This window comes from Sinohyriopsis cumingii, chromosome 16, assembly GCF_028554795.1.
Source record: "Sinohyriopsis cumingii isolate HCF-2022 chromosome 16, ASM2855479v2, whole genome shotgun sequence".
Taxonomy (NCBI): Eukaryota; Metazoa; Mollusca; class Bivalvia; order Unionida; family Unionidae; genus Sinohyriopsis; species Sinohyriopsis cumingii.
Window position 1 is genome coordinate 42,497,603 of NC_142976.1, and position 20,926 is coordinate 42,518,528.

Consider the following 20,926-nt stretch of genomic DNA (forward strand, 5'->3'; position numbering starts at 1 on the left):
TCAGACTTCTTTAATATGACCCAAGAGAAAATGACCTTCCCGAGCCAAACAGCCCAACCCTGTTACTATGCCTTAGATACCCACCCTTGTGATTTCTGCAAATCATCATCGACAGGAGCAAGTTCAGAAGTAGGCCTTGGCCATGGCAAAGGCTTAAGCCAGTTATAGCTGATTACATCCCGTTCCTGAGTAGTTTTTTAAAAAGAAAACAAACACCCATGGTCCTTTTCAGAGCCACTCACCTCTCTTTAAAAGAGATATAATTCATTTTGCCAAAATCAATTAAAACTCAAAATCCCGTTTTTGCTTATGATGTACGTGTGTGGATATGTGAGTGTAGGTCCTTATTCTAAAAAATCAAAAGCAAGAGACATTTTCTGTCTGTTCTATTCTGGTACAAATTTTACTGTCATATTCACAGCACAACACTTTAACAAGTTCATTGACTTCTTTGTCTTTTTGTTCACTGTCTATGTTTTGAATTTCTTCACTTTCACAGGTTTTTCAACCTCCTCTTCCTCACTTTCTCATCTTCTTTTCTCTTTTTTTTTTTTTTTACCAGAGACTTAAAAAATGGTACTAACAGCTGCCTCGCTTGGCGTTCAGCATTTAGAGGTTAGTGTTAGGACTGGTCGGCCTGGTGTCAGGTTAATGTGACTGGGTGGGACATCATGCTACATGTCTGTGGCATGATGCCCCAGTGCTAGACATCACTATAAACTGCCACATTGCAGACATCGTAGCGATATGACTGAAAAATTGTTAAAGCTACGTTAAAAATAAAAATCACATCACATCACATCACATCTTTTTTCTCTTTCTGCACGTGTCTGGGTTCTTCCTTTTTGGAAGTTACCTCTTCTTCCTGTTTTGGTCAGGGCATTCTGAAGACCAGTGTCCTTTCTCTTGACAATGATAACAGATATCTTGACTTTTGTTTCTTCTGACACCTGTCTTGCTTTTTTGACAGTCTGGACAATCTGTAGCCCAGTGCCATTTCTTTTGACAGATGTAGCAAGTATCTTGACTTTTATCTCAAAAGGAGGGGGAGTAGTCCATCAGCTTGTCTGAAGAAAACTTTTGTATGACACCTCTGATCAGAAGTTTGATCTGTGTGGGCTCTTCCATCATTCTGCTTGGTTTGAGAGTGAAATGAATACTGGGAGGGAAGACACTAACCCTTTATATAGGGAAGACACTAGACTGACATGGGTATAGGGAACCTTGGAGCTTAAAATGTAGTCATTTGACTTTTTGCAGTCAAGATGAAACAGTTGCATCATTTCACGGAGAAAGGACAAGAAAGTAAGAGGCGGAAACGTGTTTTATCGCCTTGCATTGTAGCTGAAGTCTTGGCTCAAATTCATGCCAGCGATTTTGAAGATGACGAGAGTGAGCCAGAATCCAGACCCACATAGTCTACACCCATCCAGAGTCTACAGCCACCACCAGTAAACCCATTCGAGAGATGGAAAAGTGGTCTTCTAGAAAAGTTTGAACCACGGCCTACACATACGCTGTGAAGATTAAAATAGCAATTTCAAGCTAAAGAAGACAATCACTTGAGACTTTCCATTCATCACAACAGTTGGAAATCCCCCGTTTGGATTGAGTTTAGCAGCCTAGCAGAATTGACATCATCCAAAGTCATCAGCAAGATTCAACACGTGCAACAGTCCAACAAGTTTCACCTCACCGATGGAAAAGCGATACTGTTCATGACCCACATTTCTCTTCCTCAAGGGACAGGACGCAAAAGGTGGTATTGGTGGATGAACTTCGTAGCATCAAGCGTAGCCTCATTCAAATTAACAACACTCATGACTAGATCTGTTTAACCCATGCCATCATTGTGTGATGAACATATGCTGACAAGAATGACACCCTCAAGAAGTGCGTGGACCTCTTTTGTTTCGAGGGCAAAATTTTTAAAGACGGAAAATACATTCAAGTCTATTATCGTGATGAACATTTCGATGCCATCACCAGTATCACCGCATTGCTGGGATACAGTTATTACTGTGAGAAATGTGACTATGGCTATAACAATCGAGAGCAACATGAGCATTGTGGATCGAAATGCTCAAGATGTTTGCCCTGTCAACCCTGTATTGATGAAGGACAAGAACAAGTGCATTGCCCTGCTTGTCAGTGCACTTTTGTCAGTCTAACTTGTTACCAACAACATATGAAGATGCCAAGTACACAGCTGAAAAGTGCTTGCCAACTCCTGAGATTGTGCCCTACTTGTGGACAAGGTATACGTACGAATAGTGCCAAGTTACACATTTGTAGAGGAAAGAAATGATGTCACATTTGTCACCAAATTGTGGACTTGGAATGGAACATGAATGCTACGTTCAAAAGTACCATTCCAAACAAGAGGAGGAAGATGACCAGAAGAAAGGCAATTTCATCTTTTTCGATTTTGATTGCATGCAAGAGATCGGTATTCACATTCCTAATTTCCGTTTGGCTCATCAAGCATGTGAGAAGTGCATCCAAGAGCCTATCTTTAGTCATTGCCCTCAATGCAGCAAGATTCCTGGAGGACTTGAGAAAATATTTCAGGGACCAAACATGCTGTCCAATTTCGCCCAATGGATCTTAAACCCCATCGATGAGACATGGAGTCAAGAGGACATCAAACATTACGGAGACTGTCATTGCCATGCCATGGTAATGGCTCACAATTTTTCGAGATGCAATGGACAGTTTCTTCTGAGATACTATATGGAACAAAGTACTGAACGTTCTAAAGTGACTTTTATTGGAGCCAAAATCATTAACATGCAAGTGGGACAAGTGCAGTTTAAAGATTTGATGAGTTACTTGGCCATGCCTTCGAGTCGAATGCCTAAAACATTTGGAATGACGGAAATGGCCAAAGGCTATTTTCTGCCATTTTTCAGTGCTGAAGCCAATCAACATGCCGTTCTACCCCATTTGCTTGAGGCTCAGTACTATAACACCAACAGCATGTGTAGTGAACAATGATACGCTTTCTACACTTGGTACCAGACTCATGCCTCGGAGTCCTTAGACTTTCAGGAACAAATGCTAAAGTATTGTCGTTCCATCATGGACATTTTATGGCGTTGCTGTGGAACATTTCTAGAATATTTTCAAACATCATTATTCCATCAAAGCCCTACACTGGCTACATTACTGGGGGTAATTGGATGGATTAAAAATATGATGGCCACCCCTTCTTCCACAGAAGATAAACTTAGGGTGAAGGCAGAAGTGAAACAAGAACCAATTACCCTTGTTCAGACATCCTCCTTCTCCTTGACAGCTATTGCTCGCCGGACACGTAAAGCTTACAATCCAAGACAATACCACACAAAAACAAAGTAGCATCAGTGAAGATTGGGTGACTCATTAACAAAAATGGAGGTGTTAGCCAGCATTTACTATGATCCATCCCATCCTGTGGGATATGGAGGAGTTCAGAAATTGTATTGTGCTGCCAAAACCTGTCTGAAAAGTCTCCGTTTACCTCAAGTGCAAGGATGGTTACAAGAACAAGTCATGTACACTTTACACAAACCCATTTGACAAAATTTTCCAGAAGTCGCACCTGAGTGGACGGCATCGATCATCAATGGCAAGCCAATTTAGCCAATGTTTCTCATTTGGCCACCTACAATCATGGCTACAAATAACTGTTTTGTGTCATCACTATATTTTCCAAATATGCCTGGGTCGTGCCATTGACTTCCAAATCGAGTAGTGAGTTAGTGTGAGCCTTAAAATTGTTGTTAAAACAAAGTGATCATCACCCTCATTGATGGCAAATCGACAAAGGCACCGAATTTCTGAACAAAGCTTTCCAAAAAGAATTGAAGAAATGTAACCTTCATTTTTTCACCTCTGAGAATCCCGAAACCAAAGCCAGTATTGTGGAGCGTTTTCATTGCACATTGAAAGAACGCATGTGGAAATATTGTACGCATCAATACACTCTCAAGTACATGGATGTCTTGCCACACTTGGTCCAAGCATACAGCCAATCTTACCATCAAAGCATTGGATATGCCCCCCAAGAAGTGACTCCTGACAACGAAGTGACTGTTTTTGAGTGCCTGTTTGGTATGTCCACCACAGTGACTGTCCCCAAGAAAGGTGGAGTGTTGGCAGTAGGAGATTGGGTGCGCATTGGCAAAACTAAATGTACTTTCAACAAAGGTTACTTACCCAGCTGGACCACCGAATTGTTTTGTGTCACTTAATGAGTGCGCAGCTGTCATCCTGCCATCTATAAATTGGAAGACATAAATGGGGAAGTGTTAAAAGGTATGTTTTACTTGCTGGAGTTACAATGTGGCAACCAAAAGAGAAGAAAAGTGTACAACATCGAAAGCATTCTTGAACAAACAACCCGAAAAGTGCAAAAACAATGTTTCAAAGTATGTTGGAAAGGATATCCACCCAGTTTTGATTCTTGGATCAACACTTCGCAAGTAATCGACTATAAAAAGAAGTGACCATCATGCCATTTAACACAGCCTCATCTGCCACTACCACTCGTTCACCCAGTTCTTCTCTGCAAGATCTACAAAAGCAACCTTGTAGAGGTGGTGTGGAAAATGTGTGCCTAAAATGCAAGTCTTTTTCTGCCAAATCTTTGTGCATTATTTTGTCATCGGTGCTGCTTTTGTCAATTTGAGTTTGCAACAAGGAGACAAACAATTGTGGACCATTTTATAAAGCAGTTGCATCAGTTACCTTCTTCCCAATCCTTCCCTGAAATACTCCTCAAATGGGAACAACAGGAGTCTTGAGTTTTACAGGGCTTTTGGATCCCCTGTAGAACTGAATGAAAGACTCAATTTGATCTTTGTGTACTCCGATGTGGTGGAGTAAAACGTGGTGAGACAAACCTCCATACCATGGTCACTGATGAGAAAGGTGGACACACCTATCACAATCACCATGAATTTGCACTATTTGCCCATCAATTAGTCATATTTCGACACTGCCAACATTGCTATAAATAGAGATCTGGGACAAAATATCCCATTCTCCAAAGGGAAAGTGACAGTGAATCTCATTTTTGAAAACAGTTCTCTAATGAGTTGTAAGTCATGTATCCAGTGTACCGAGGAGGCACTTGACAGCGAGGACAGTGTTTATCAGATATGTTAAAATCGGCTTTTCATGACACGAGGGCATGCCTTGATAGATGCTGCATTGACTCAATGGCAAAGAATTTCTGCAAAATGTCATCCTCAACAGACAAAACTCTAAAGGAGCTTTCTTGAGAGCAGGCAGAAATGTTTTGCTTCAAACGGGCAAAGAGATTTTGGGTCGGCGAGAAACTCGTGTAAATGCTCTGGACGATGCCGAGTCAGGCATAACTGCTTAACTGATGCCACAGCATGGACAAGGCTGAAAGAGACAAAGAAGACATCCTTCCAGAGGACTTCACACCCCCAGAGCTAGAAAGACTTAGAAAAGAAGAACTGTCCGAGACTTAGACGTTTTTGATTATTAAAAAAAATCACAGAGAAAGAAAGAAAATGATGCACCGAGAGTCTTGCGCCTGTTCCAAGTCAGAACTGGATATGTTTGCCATGCCACCCACCATGATGACGATGCAAGAAACCCATTGGGTTGAATTTCATCCCATCTCCTCTTTGACAGCCTCAGCTCCCAGCAAGTTTGAAATCAAAGGACAGCCCAAAGATTACTTAGATCTGAACAGCAGTTACTTGTACCTGAAAGTCGAAGTGAACAAAACAGATGGTAATGATCTAGATGCCGATGAGGCAGTAGCTCCCGTCAACAATTTCTTGCATTCCTCGTTCAGTAAGATGGATTTGTACTTTAACAAACTGGTCAGCAGCAGCATGTATACCTACCCTTATCGAACATAACTGGAAAATCTCTTGATGTACGGAAAAGAAGCCAAAAACACCCATCTGGATGCTTGCGTGGTATGGAAACCTGACCTAGCGGGCAAGTTCAATGAGGTGGCAGATAAAGATTGCACCAATAAGAGATTCGACGCACATCAAAAGAAAATTGCTGGAAGCTTGCATTTGGACAATTGGTTACAAGAAAAGTATTTGCTGAATGGTATGGATGTTTGCCTGACTGAGTCTCAATCGCAGCAAAGATCCATCACATCAGAGTTCTCTTGGCTCAGAGTACTTGTCAGATGTTTTCAAGCAAACAGTCAGGATTGAATTGATGTCTTATCATTACTTGTGAAAAAACAAGAAAAAAAAACACAAAACTAAAAATGGATATCTGGGAACTTTATTACCTTTTGAACAACAGTTTGTATAATGCTTCTTGGAATCCTGTGGTGTGTGCTAAAGATGAACTGCCTCATCGCAACTCTCAAGACCATCAAGCTTATGTCATTAGCATGGACGACAGTTATCTCCCAGGAACCCATTGGGTAGCCATCTACTCTCCCAGTGATGGTTGTGTTGAGTATTTTGATTTGTATGGATTACCACCTTTGGTAGATGACATCATCAACTTTATGAGAAGAAATGCCCAGATGACAGGATTCAATAATCTGAAATTACATGGCACAGATTGCATGGTGTGTGGACAATATTGTGTTTATTTTCTTCATCAACAGTCTTGCATATTCCTTAGAACATTTAGTGACTTATTTTGATTGTCACTATTCTAGAAATGATGACAAAGTAGATCAGTGGTTTTGTGACCATTATGGTTATCTTTTGTCTCTAGCTAGGAAACATAGTTTACATCAATTGCCCAATGACTTCCAACGTTGTCAACCTTGTCAAAAATAGTTTCTTATTTGAAATATTGTTTGTTTGTTTGAAGAAAAATAATGTTTTATTGTTAATTGTTGGTTGTTTGTTGTTTGAATAAAAAAATGTTGTTTTTTTTTAAATATCTGTCGTTTGTTTTCAGTTTTTATCATTATACATGCTCTTTGACTTCTCTCTATCCCTCTCCCTAAACTCAAACAAACATAGCATTCTGACCCAACAAAAAATCGTAGGGATGTTTTCTATCGCGTCCACACTTGAACCATAAAAAGTGAGACAGTCTTCAGTCTGACCATCCATTGTTGACTCATCCTCCTATGAAGATGTGTTCAAGACTAGCCAAATAGAACGAAGCTTACATGAATTTACACTGTGTTAGGCAAAGCCTGATATGGAAGCCTGAAGAGATAGAGAATGTCAGAATGTTGAAAGTGACCAAAGACCTGATAGAAGAGCTCTTCAGAGAGGAAATCAAGAAAGAGAGCAAGAAGAGTGGATGGAGAAGTACAGACTTAAGAAGCAGAGAGAGCAGAGATAACAGCAGGAGCCAGGCAGGATTTGTCGGCTGCCATGTGAACACGAAAGAGTTCTCCTCTTTCCTAAGAAGCAGGCCCGGTCCTATGGGAAAGCATGCGGCCAGACTGGGACGCAATCTTAGATGATAAAAGATTGCCATAACTCCTGTCTACAAAGCTACCCCTATACTCTACAAAAGACATACTAGTTTAATTGCCAAAAATTTGTGTATTTGTGTTTGTACGTTAAAAAAAATAGAAGTTTGTCAATAAGCACTCCATTTGTCAAATAGTCTGTATGTGTTTGTAGCTAGTCATTGTAAGTAAAAAATGTTAGTGTTTCTTTCAGGTCAGCGCATTCCATGTTTTTGGGGTGATATGGGTCTTGTGAATTTTGTTGTTATGGGGATGTCATCCTTCATGTCCATGCTTCACACATATAAAAAGGAAGCGTTCATCAGTCTGGCTTCCCATCGTCAACAAGACAACATAAGTAACAGAATTGCTAAATTGCTTGAACTCCAAATGCACCTGGAGTATGCCAGACATTTATTGGATGAGCTGGCTATGGAGGCCATAGCAGAAAGTGCTAGGATAGAGGATGAGGAAGAGGAAAAAAGAAGAAGAGGAAAAGAAGAGATGGATTCTGCCTCACCTTATGCTAAGACCCCTGTGTGAGGTCAAGCCTGAGGTAATGGTGCCTCCACAGACAGTACCAGCACCACAGCCTCTGCCACCAATACAAAGACCAGTGGTTCTTTGAACTGAAAACTAGGAAGAGGAAATAAGAAGGCCACAACATCCATGCATATGGCATAGGAGAAGACAGAAGGAAGTCTTCACTATCCCTGAAAGTGAAGACTGGGAGAGTGAAGCCATTCAATCCCACTCTGCATTACCAGCCACATGCATCAGTTGGGAGCAGGATTGGAGCTGGAGATGTGTCAGTGGTGCCATGCCTGGGAGATGTAACCATTAGCCAGGTGTATTTGGAGTTTTTAAAAAAACAGCCCTTCTCAGGGCTAACCACAAAGAGACTATTCAAGATGGCAATTGGCGTGAGTGTGGAGTAGTATGATTATAAACACTCACTCCTTTACTGATGTGATAGCGTGTGTGTGTGTTTGTTTATATGCATTCATGTACATTGTGTGGATAGTAGATTCAGGGTTTGTATGCATGTGCATGCATTTGTGTGGATAGTAGAGTATATTTGTATGCGTGCGCATACATTTGTGTGGATAATAGAGTGTGTGTGCTATACGTGTATGTTTGTGTGGATAGTAGATATTGGGGAGGTTATATTAGATATTGGGTTTCTTAACCTTCCCTTCTGTGTGGATAGTAGAGTGTGTGTTTGTATGTGTGCACATACGTTTGTATGGATAGTAGATAATGGTTTTCTTTAATAGTAGCTATTGGGTTTATTAACCTTCCCTTCTGTGTGGATAGTAAATAATATGTGAAGTGAGTGTAAGAGATGTTTTCTTTCATATCTGTGCTTGACACATATAAAGTCAAGAGCTCATCATTTGCGCCATTCAACATTGAATAATCTAGGAAGATGGCAAGTAATCACATGGACAAAATGAAGATGTTGCAAGAAGCAGTAGATGATTTGGGTATGGTGGAGGAGATGCCCCTCAAACTAAATAATGATTACTATTCTTATAGCCCACATAGAGTGAAAATGGAAATCAACAGTTTGAGAAAGACGAAGGAAAGACTAAAGGAGCTGATGAAACAAGAAAAGGAAAAGGAGGATGAAGAGGACAAAAAGAGGATGAGAGCCTGGAACTAAAAAAAAAGAAAAAGAAGGGAATAAAAAGACAAAAAAAGAGGAGAAGAAAAGGAAGAAGAATGTAGGACAGAAAATAAGAAGTTGGTGGAGGAAAAGAAGAAATCAGAAGGTTAAAAAGAAAACCAAAGGCCCATTTCAGGGCAACTCCATTGCCTTGAATAGATTTGCTTTCTTGCCGGAAACAATTTTTTTTTAGTGTTATACATGTGTTTACCTAAGATAGCACATATTCAGGTCAGCCACTTGCTACATTGTTGCCAGTAGTCAGTATCGTGCATCACCCTCCTGTTCCATTCCTATTGTCCCTATACAGTCCCAATATTTTTTGTCCCTCTATAGTCCCATCCATGTTAAAATTCCCCATGTTAAATTCCCCTTGTCCCTATACGTTCCCAGGGTGATCTGAAAAGTCTTGTCCCTATGGTACAACCCCCTACTTTTCCTTATTTGTCCTCATGTGTCCCACAGTATCCCCTATAACTACTGCTGCTGGATGGTCATGTCAACATGGGGTTTTCACTAAATGACTTCTTAAGATGTCAAAATGGCTATAAATAAAATTGATGCTGATCTGATGTCCAATATGGCTTCCATAATGACCATCTTGAAAATCTTATCACTACTTTTCCTTCATGGATGGACTTATCAACATAGGGTTTTCACTAAAAGACTTCTTATGATGTCTACTTGTTCCTAAATAAAAATGTTGCTGATCTGGTATCCAGTATGGCCACCACAGTGGCCATCTTTAAAATCTTGCTATTGCATTTGCTGCTGCTTCTAAATTGAAAGTCATATTTAGAAATATTGTTATATATATATATATATATATATATATATATATATATATATATATATATATATATATATATATATATATATTTACAAATTCATGACTATCATCATGTGGTTTGCAATAGTAGACTTCTCATTTTACCTTGGTTTGTCCTAAATGACAATGGTGCTAGTCATACATCCAGTGATGATGACTGTCTTAAAAATCTTGCTGTTACTTCCACCTCTGAATGGATGATCATCATGACATGGAGTTTTCACCAAAAGACTTCTAATGATGTCAACAGTACTTTGTCCTAAATTAAAATGGGACTAAGTGGACATCCAATATGTGTACAACAGCAGCTAATTTGAAAATCTTATAACTGAATATTATCAGAGATGGTTTGAACACTCAACGGTTAAATGGAAGAAATGGTCTTAAATTCCTGGAAATTCTTTCTTATACTCAGTAGAGTGTCAGTCCCTTGAAGGGACACTTCTTTGTAATATAACCTTTATTCATACCTGCTATGGTAAAAATGGCAGAGAAATAAATTTAAGATACAAATCTGTTGTGTATGTACTTCAGTATGTGTGTCATTGTGTTTTGACCAATGCAGACATATTTCATCTTAACTAAACACTCCTGTAACTGTTTTGTTTTATTTTGTAGATTTTGGAGTGGATCATTTAGAGGATGTAATGGCACAAACCAACTTCCCCTGGCTGATGAGCAATGTGTATGACAATTTAACAGGCTTGCCATTGGCAAGATGTGAAAACAAGTATATCATTGAATGGAATGGGATAAAGATTGGTCTGGTAGGTTTAGTGGAAGAGGAATGGATTGCAACTCTTGCTACATTAGATCCAGAGGACGTAACATTTAGAGACTTTGTAGATGAAGGGAGAACATTGGCCAAAGAATTAAAAGAAGATGTAAGTACTGATTCAATTTTCATTTTCACTCTTACTGTATTGGTGAATAAACCTCTGCATGATTAGGCACTGGATTGGTTGATTTTGTGCATTGATTGTTTTGTCAGTCTGACCTAGCCTATTACTTGTACAGATGAAACTGCCCATTTCAAAATCCATGGCCACACACAATGATTGACAGGTGAAGTTAAACGCTTAATTGACCACCTGTCAGTATTTATAGATGAATGTCACAATCACCAATAATCAGGGGAATGCTAGTTATTTGGCCTTTCTCACTGAGCTAAGCAAGGTTTAGGATGCATGCCTTGTTCATGTATGCTAAAGAAAATGGTGGACGACCATGGCCAAAGAGCCTGTTTAGCTCCGGTATTGGATACAAATCATCCTAAACTGAGATAACACTTTTAATGTTAATTGAAGACTAAAATAATTAAAAAAGTTTTGAGGATAAATACGTCTTAATGGCTTGATTATGTGCTCTTTTATCCCTTTTCTGATGTCGACAACTTGAGCAAGTGTGACATGTATCAACAAAAGTTGTGCAAGTCAAGTAGATTTGATAATATTGAATGACCTTTAATGACCATTAAAAGTACATAATTACACTTGATAAAGACCATATACTCAGTGTACCTTCCTTCAGCTGTTTAACATACAATTAGTGTGGACACGGGAATATATTATTTGGAGCAGCGGTCATGCTACCAGGCAAAGTGGGCAACAAAGTCACAGAAACAATGTAAACTTTCCTTCCATTAGTAAAACAAACTTGACATGCTCTGCGATATTTTTTAGATGTAAACTGAGTGACAGTAGTTTTTGACTTTTGAAAAGCTCCCTTGACTAAGCTGAGTAGGTACACATGTAAGCAACAGGAAAAATGTATTTTGGGCAAACTTTGCAGTTGTTGATATCAATTGTACCAACAAAACTTTTTCACATTCACAGACATGTGTTTAATAGCTGATTTCTCATTAACCTTTTACCCTGCAAGTTATCATTTGTTATAACTGCCTGATTTCCACAAATTATCGTTTGAGGATGAAAACATACCAGCTTGTGTTTCTGAACTTAAAAGATCAAAGAACACAATTGGTGGAAGCATCTATTATAAAAATTTGGATGATTTAAACTGCCATGCTGGCATTATTTTCGTCATAACATGAGTTTCATCTGCAACTGAACCTGTCGAGGGGTAATAATGGTGGTGTTATGACTATAAGGTCTTAAACTATGCAACAAAAAGAAGCAAACCCAACAAGTTTAGTAAAATTCAACAAATAAGTTTTTTCTCTAGAATACAAAATAAAACTTTAAGAGGAACTTAAATAAAAAATATTCTAAAATGTCCTATCATAAGTCCAAAAGTATAGAATGTTGCAAATGAATTCCGATAGTCTTCAATGTCATCACAGTGATATAATCTAAAATGTATTTGAATGAATCCTCAATAAATCGAAAGTAGTAGTTTAATCCAAAAAGTCAAAAAGCAGTTTCTAACTGCAATGAATAATTTAAATAAAAAACCCTCCCAAATTATAACTGAACACAACTCTACACACTGATCATAGATACCCTAAGATTGATATTAAGACTAGAATGAATGATTTGTTTACCACATCCTTTATAGACATTCATACTTGAAAAACTAAAGGAAAATTCTGCTTCCAGACAATTTGGAACTTGTAAACAAGGTTAGGCCTAGAATATAACTTTTGCACATGGAGTAAGGTCAAGCCCTTAACATTTTTTTATCAAAAGGTCAGTGGCCAAGATCATTTAATGAAATGTAAAAATGGTTTCCATGCAATAACTCAAGTTCTCCATCATGTACAGTTAATATATTTTGTGGATAGTTTGCACTGGGGATGAGGAAGAAACCTGTCAGTGTTAGGGTCTGCTATCAAGGTCACGGTGACTGATGAAAGCAAAATGGTTTCTGCACATTAACATTTGCTTTTTTTCTTCTTTTACTTGGATCAGACTTTGTGGTTGGCTAGTACTTGGTGTAAGGAAGAAGCTTATCTGTTTTGGGGTCTGAAGTTTAAAAGGTCATAGTCACTGTGATAGAAAGAAGATAATGGATTTTGCCTAATAACATAAGTTCTAGACCATGTAACTTGACCAAAGTTGGTGGAGGGCTTGCACTTAGCTATGGAAGAGGCCTAATGATTTTGGGGTCAAAGGTCAAGGTAAGTGTGCCTCAGAAAATGGATTTTGCAGCAAACTTTGCTCCTTAGTAAGTACATTGATTGGACTTTGTTAATGGCTTGCATTTAGAGTAATAAAGAAAACTCTTGATTCTGATTTGAAAAGGTCATAGGTTATGGTCATGGTAAGATTCATAAGAAAATGGTTTCTCCTTGTTAAATTTAGTGTGCTAGGTGACTACTTGGGGGACTAATAGATGCAGGATGGCCATATAATGTGGAATTTATGGTACTCTTGTTAAATGTCTAATGACCTCTTTATAAATGGACCTTCCAGGCTTTAACAGGTGTGATTGTATTTGTTTCATAAAATAGTCTCTTTTCTTCAATTTACTTTGTATGTTTATATATATTTTATATGTACATTAGGGGGCTGACCTGGTGATAGCCTTGACGCATATGAGGTGGCCCAATGACCGGAGACTGGCTGAATCAGTGGCAGAGATTGACATCATACTGGCAGGTCATGACCATGACTATAATGTAGAAATGGTATGTTTCAGAATTAATAAATTATTATTTCAGCCTTTTTTTTACTTGCCTGTGTAAGCATATAGCAAAAGTTAAGTATCACTTTTCCAGTGCTGAATACAGCAAAGTTTGATCAGCAGTCATGAGTTTTTGTGGTGCATATTAGCATTGTTTGAAGAGAAGACATAGCTTTCCACAGAACTTTCATTGCTTATTTATAGCATCAGATTAACGTGAATGAAATGAAATTATATTTAGTAGCATGTATGCAAATAAATCCATCTGATAGCAGTAATAAATTATTACTGTTGCCTTGCTTAACTCTTCTTGGTTGCATGTTCCCTTGTCCAGGTTCATAATTCCAACTAGTAAGAAAGTTCTAGTACAGAAAGACCACAGACCCAGACTGACTCCCATGTCATAGACCCTTGTGGATTACTCTTCCTCTTGAACACAATTCACAGTACACATAAAAATTCATTCCCTGAGAATCACCATCAGTTTGTATTAAAATTTATTATACCTTTCACTTCACTGGGAAATTGGAGTATAACACTTAACATCTCTGTAAGATTATAATAATTTTATAATAATTACCTTTTCACCATGAGACATCACAAAATTTGGGGCCTATGGAGTAATCAACCCACCTGTTTAATTTATACTAAATCTGTACACACAGACTATTTTGTTGTTTATGGTCCAAGGGAATTGCGGACCATGCCAAGAGTAGGCATATTTATTAGGAGAGGAAGAAAGGTCATCCTTCCTCCATGCCTCCTTGATCCAGCAAGAGTGTGGGATCTTTTTGCTAGAAGTCCTGCCCCAATGTTTTGCAATCCTTTGGGAATCGGAATAAGACTTCTTGATCCCAGGAGAATATGGGATCTTTAGCTGCTTGGTCCCAGGATGGTATGAGTCTTCTGTTAGGGAATGTAATTTCCTGTTGGGTCTGGCATGCTATGAATCCTTCGGGACTCAGAAAAAGGTCTAAGAATCCCCGATGTTTATTTGGATGCAGTCCCTGATAGGGATTGATCTTGGGTCCCTCTCAAGGGTTGAGAAACACCAGAAGAGAGTGAGTGTTGCACTCATGGCTAGGATGGAACAGCACCCTCTCATGGTTATTGACCTGTTGAAGGTGAAGTGCAGATTATGCCTCCATGATATCTAATCATGTGAGCTTTACAATTAGATCATTGTTGCCTGGCTAGTTTTTGATAGGTGGTCAGGTACTGGGCATCAGTCTTCCAGCACCAGTCACCAGTAAGTGAATTCACATCATTAGTATGGGAACAGGGATTAGGTCTATACCCCCACCATCTTTACTGCTGATCAATTTTGATGGGGATAGGGAGTCAGTTTGTACCTGTCCAAGTAAGGAAGGGAATCAGATTAGCAGAAAATAACCAGCTTGTGTTGCTGTGCCATAATATATCAAACCAAACCAAACCATCTTCTTGCAAAATGTGAGCATGTTAAAAATCCTACAGGTAGATTTACTTTCTGTTGAGACTTTAAACAGTGAGATTTCCTGCAGGAGCTTATGACTAGAAGGAATATTTGGAGTGAACTTGTACACTTTTATGCAAAAATATAATACTAATCTAACTAAGAAGTTACCACCTAGCAAAATAGTTGCCACCAGGTTACTCTGTTTTGTCTTTCTTCAGGTATGTGATCATAATATGTAAGGAGTACTTCTGTTACCTTGCATATCCAATCCTTCCAAGCTCAGAAATACATTCTTCATATCTTTTGGCTTGTTTAAGTAGCATAAGTGATAAATGGAAGTCAGATGAGAGTGGTCTTCTCATGGATTCATACTTCCACTCATGCCTGGTCAGCATGCATGTACAAGAGACCTTGTAAGTACTGCTCACTTTGTGCCCTATCACCAAAGATCCTTTAGTGTTTTTCATCTCAGGGAGGTATGTTCTATCAGTTTCATACTCAATTTTGTTTTTATATTATCCTAGATGAATATTTTGCATTTTGATTGCTTGACTTTATCATATGCTTAGCTAATTAGTGACATCTTTATTTCCTATACTGTGATCATTAATCCTAATAGTAAGTTCATTTCTGTTATTTTCTGTGGTATTTATTTTAATTTATTTAGTCAATTTCATGGTAAGCTCAGAAACCAATGAGGACAAGCAGCAGTTGCCTATGGCTAATAAGAGTGCCAAGAAATGCAAACAGAAGGATGTTGACACCATCAGTATTGCTGCTGTGCTGCCACATTCACCACCGATTCTGTGGCCTAGCTGTTAGAGTGTCTGCTTGGGATGTGGGAGGTCATGGGTTCGAACCCTGGCCAAGTCTTACCAAAGACTTATAAAAATTGTACTAACAGCTGCCTCACTAGGTGCTTGGCATCAAGAGGTTAGTGTTAGGACTGGCCAGGCTGGTATCAGGATAACGTGACTGGGTGGAACATCATGTTTCATGTCTGTGACATGATGCCCCAGTGCTAGTCTTCACTATAAACTATCACACTGCAGGTATCATAGTGTTATGACTGAAAAATTGTGAAATCTATGTTAAGAACCCAAAACACACACACACAGATACACAGTACCTCAATTCCCTTGTGACTGGGTCACTCAAGACAGAAAGATCACATTTCAGAAAAAGTTCTGACAGTTTCCATCATGAGTCTTCCACAGATTTACTGTCCTTCTGTCTGGTCACAGTGCCACGGTCAGAGTATACTGATGATGAACAGGGTTTCTGCAGTCATGGAAATCCTAGAAATGTTTGTAAATTGCAGAAAGGCTTTTCAGTGTCATGTTTTTTTTTTTAAATTTTCACGTCTTTCAGAGTTTTCAAATAGTCATCGAATTTGGTTATTTTGCATTATCAGGTTGCATTTTTGCTCACTGACACAAAAGTTTTAGCAGCCTACCTAACAGCGATAATGAATTTGTTAGAGTAGGTTTCCTGAAACTTCACAGTCAGAATACATCCATGGATCTTACCACCATTTGAAATCATCGTAATTGCAGCACTCGAAAGAAAAGTATCATAACCACAGTTGTCATTCATTGTATTCACTTTTGGATTTATCTTTCCAAAAATTGTTGATTATTGTGTTTTGGGATAGGTAAATTTACATATTAGGTACTTTTGAAATTGGTATTAAAAAAACTTGGAAAAGTCATGGAAGATTTCAGGAACCCGGTCTAATCCAGTACTGAGATGGACTATCCATCACTACATGCAGACCCTGATTCTGGCTATGGTAATCAAGCCCTCAGTAGCCAGTATCAGCTGCTTTGCCTTATCTGCACAGTCTAAATCTACAAAGTCTATAATTGGGACCATGTATCATGATCTGTCTTGTTGGTTTACCCAGTCCTGGTGTCATGATGCAGACATTAACCAACATCTAGTGATGTCAGTTCTAGAGGAGAAATGGATATGTCTGTCCTATGTATCAATACATAGTGCAATACACAGCCTATATGATATGATACTGATCGATATACATTAAATGAGTACTAATAATTAATCACAACTGTTATAGATTAAAATTAGTTTGATATCAAAATGGGAGAATTAATGAAGATTCGGTGATTTCCAGAGCTCAAAGAAAAGAATGTTTAGACACAGGCCCAGGTCTGTTGACTTAGAAAATATCACAAGCCCCAACTAAAATTCCAGAAGCCCAACTCCAATATGCTCAAACTTAAAACCATATCATATTAAATTGACTTGTGTGGTTATTTGGATCTCAGAATATTTAACACTATTTTTCTCCAGGTCCCGAGGTCAGCCATTGTCTGATTGCTTTAATAAGGTCCATCTTAATCAGTCTTGAACTTTTAATGACACTAAAAATAAATGCTTGGAGAGAGCAATTTCCAAACATGGACAGACTTCCAGCATCTTTCACCATCCACTTCCTTTGCCAGCTTAGTCACATTCTTTGCTGGAGACTTTTTTTTTGTCCTTCCTGTCCATGTCTTCTAACTACCTCAACAACATTTTAACAAAAACATCAGGTAAGCAGTAATTTGCATCAAGACATAACCTCCCCCTCTTTTGTTCATGCTTGGATTTCTTGTCAGCCAGGACTAACCCAATTTTATTCCAACCCAACATCTTATTCATCCAGGTATGGAGTTCATACACCCCCTCAAACCAAGTTTGTGCCCCAGAAGAACATACCTTGAATGTCATCATGGTAGTTTCTTCTTTTGGCTGAGAGGGTTGAATTTCATCTTGAGTATTTCTTCACCTCCTGAGTCTTCTCAATTTGGCGCTGGATCATCTTGGTATGACTGTTTGTTCATGAGACCCCTGCAAATGATCCATCTATTCCAGCTGCAGATGAAAGTTTGCAAAGTTTTTGAGCTTAAGGTCTCATCTCAGCAAGGCAGAACCTCTCTTGGATTACGGCAGGTATTTTGCTGCTGGATCATTGCTGATAATCACACTCTGCATTTATGCCAGTATGGCTTGGTGAGATCCAGTCCCATCAGGAGTGTTCAATGTACATCAGTGGCCCAGTTATTAAGGTAATGCTGAATGCCTTTTTTATTATTGCAAATGTTATTTGGGAAGGGGAACTCTGCTGAACTAGACAATTAAGATCCATTCATCCCTCAGTCTTCAGTCTTTGGCTGCTCTGCTTTTGTCATCCTCTTGTGAACATCTTTGTAATGAGATTGAACTCCTAGCTCCCAACCTCCATCTTGCATGTCCTGGATCTGAAACTCTGGACAGTCAATGCCTTTTCCTGAAATGAAATGATCTTGATGCATGTTCTTTCAGTCTCATCTGATTGGCAATGCCCAGATCTTGCAAAAAGTGAGGGAATAAGAGTGCCCACTAATAATAATTGTTTTCCATAATGACCTCCTGAATCTAGTGGCAAGCATTCCCAGAACAGAATTGCTTTCTCTGTGCCTGCTGAAACAAATATGCATGGAAGTTCCCCATCATAACCCAGAGATGTTGAACCTGCATGCCTGAATCAAAGCAAACAAGCCCTCAGAAAGAATCATTTCTCTGAACAAGTTGTGGACAGAATTGCTTAGGCAAGAAGGCCCATCACTTTAAAAACCTATGAGGGAAAATAGAGTTTTCTAGAACTGAGCAGAATTTACTTCCTCCTATGACACTTTAAGGAGAAAATTACTCTTGTCACAATCAGTGGCTATTGTTCCATATTTTCAGATGCATTTTGGGAGAATGTAGACCTCTCCAGCCTTCTAGGCAAGTTTTACTTATGTTAAGTAGTCTGGCCCCCATCACTATCAAAAGCTACCACTCTATGATATTGAACTTGCCTCTTCCTCTAATCAGATCTACCATACACTCTGACATGTCTTGAACCTCTGACTCACCTTTGTATACAGTTTGTTTTCTAGTCACTCCACCCACAGCTTCAGATACATTCCCCAATCACATTATATATAAATATTAGCCTGTAACATCATGAATCTAGCCCTACTTTTTAAAGATGAAAATCGTCTTATCCTGTTTATTGCAATTAGACAAAAGGCAATAACACTTGCCATTACCTCCCCTTGGTACCACCAGGTGTTGCAGGTTTTTTTAGCTTAGGTGGCGCTATACAGTTTCGCATTTTGCATAGAGTTAGGAATTTAAAGAAAAAGAATGTCCCCAGCTTTCCTCACTGGTTATACTGGCTATTTAAAAAAGACCTTGTATATCTTAGGTATAATGCAAAGAACCTTTAATTCCCTTTATTTTGGTGTATAATTGATGGGTGTACTATGGGTTATAGAGTATACAGCTTGGCCTTACTTCAAATGTGCACCTTTCAAAAAAGTGCTAGCTCTACTTGGTCATTTTCACTTCCTGAACTTCAGAGGTCAATTGTATAAAAAAGAGCCGATAACTTTTTTTACATTTTATATATTTGGTAATTCATTCATTGCACTTTCAGAAGCTGGTATTGTCTAGTCTGGCAAAATTCATTTTCCCTATTTTAATAGCTGCTATGTATAGTGTACTTTAGACTAATTCAGACTGATTTTTTAACACAAGGGAGCAGTCATTTTAGTTAGCAGTGTGCTTAAATCGTGTACAATTTCCAAAAGTACAATATCCAAAAGAAATATCATCCACATTACATTAATGTAGCATAGAGGTATGCAAACATTCTCTCCACTGTGCATGTTTTAAATGTGAACTACTTCACCTTACATACGTCACTCTCTCAAAAGTACATATTATCTGGTGAGCGCCACCATAAAGAAGATGTAGGTATTATTTTTTTATGATTTAATTATGTTTATATGGCTGAAACATTTAAGTCACAAGCATCAAAACAATCCTTATGAATAATTCTCCTGCCTTTTTCCCCACAGAACAGTATTTATGAGTGTCAGAGTCTCTAACAAGTCCAGCCTACCCCCACCCCCATGATAAAAGTGAGCTATTTTAAGAATGCACATTACATTTTGTAAACATAGCAACCAATGTTATGCTGAATGATAGGAACATGAAACTAGCCAGAATTATTTCTGAGATATCAACAATGAATTTTACAATTAGAAAAGGGAGGTAACTCATCAGCTTCATAAAGGTCAAAGGTCAAAGTGTAAAATATTTGCCTATTGTTTAATATGGAAGAAGCGAATTCACTTTCTCATCATTTATTTTTTTATTTCATTGCAAATAAATGAAAAGAAACATTTTCACCATATATTTCTGTCACTTATTGCAACAGTTTTAAATTTAAGTTGACTCTATTCCTATATTCTAAGTCTTCTAATTTCCCCATAATTAAGGTCACTACTCACACAAACATACCTCATGGCAAATTATGTAAGCAAGAGAAAAATGATCATAATTAGCTTATTTTCATGCTTAAATGCAATATGAATGTACCATTTTATTCAGAACATCATACATAATTATATGAAAATAAAAAAAAATAATTGCAAATTTTTTTATTTTCTTTAAGGTGGCACTATACAGTTTCGCATTTTGCATAGGGTTAGGAATATAAAGAAAAAGAATGTCCCCGGCTTTCCTCACTGGTTATACTGGCTATTTAAAAAAGACCTTGTATATCTTAGGTATAATGCAAAGAACCTTTAATTCCCTTTATTTTGGTGTATAATTGATGGGTGTACTATGGGTTATAGAGTATACAGCTTGGCCTTACTTCAAATGTGCACCTTTCAAAAAAGTGCTAGCTCTACTTGGTCATTCTCACTTCCTGAACTTCAGAGGTCAATTGTATAAAAAAGAGCCGATAACTTTTTTTACATTTTATATATTTGGTAATTCATTCATTGCACTTTCAGAAGCTGGTATTGTCTAGTCTGGCAAAATTCATTTTCCCTATTTTAATAGCTGTTATGTATAGTGTACTTTAGACTAATTCAGACTGACTTTTTAACACAAGGGAGCAGTCATTTTAGTTAGCAGTGTGCTTAAATCATGTAAAATTTCCAAAAGTAC

The 20,926-nt window shown here is 38.2% G+C and overlaps 1 protein-coding gene across 6 annotated transcripts in view; it reads left to right on the forward strand.

Moving 5' to 3' along the window:
* LOC149780310 (5'-nucleotidase-like) overlaps window positions 1-20,926 on the forward strand; it is an 83,650-nt gene that overhangs the window by 12,407 nt on the left and 50,317 nt on the right. For all 6 annotated transcript variants that reach the window (XM_089937147.1, XM_089937148.1, XM_089937151.1 and 3 more), the window contains 2 exons: window positions 10,528-10,793; window positions 13,376-13,498. In XM_089937147.1, the coding sequence (XP_089793273.1) occupies window positions 10,528-10,793; window positions 13,376-13,498 (389 nt within the window). The remainder of the gene's footprint in view (window positions 1-10,527; window positions 10,794-13,375; window positions 13,499-20,926) is intronic.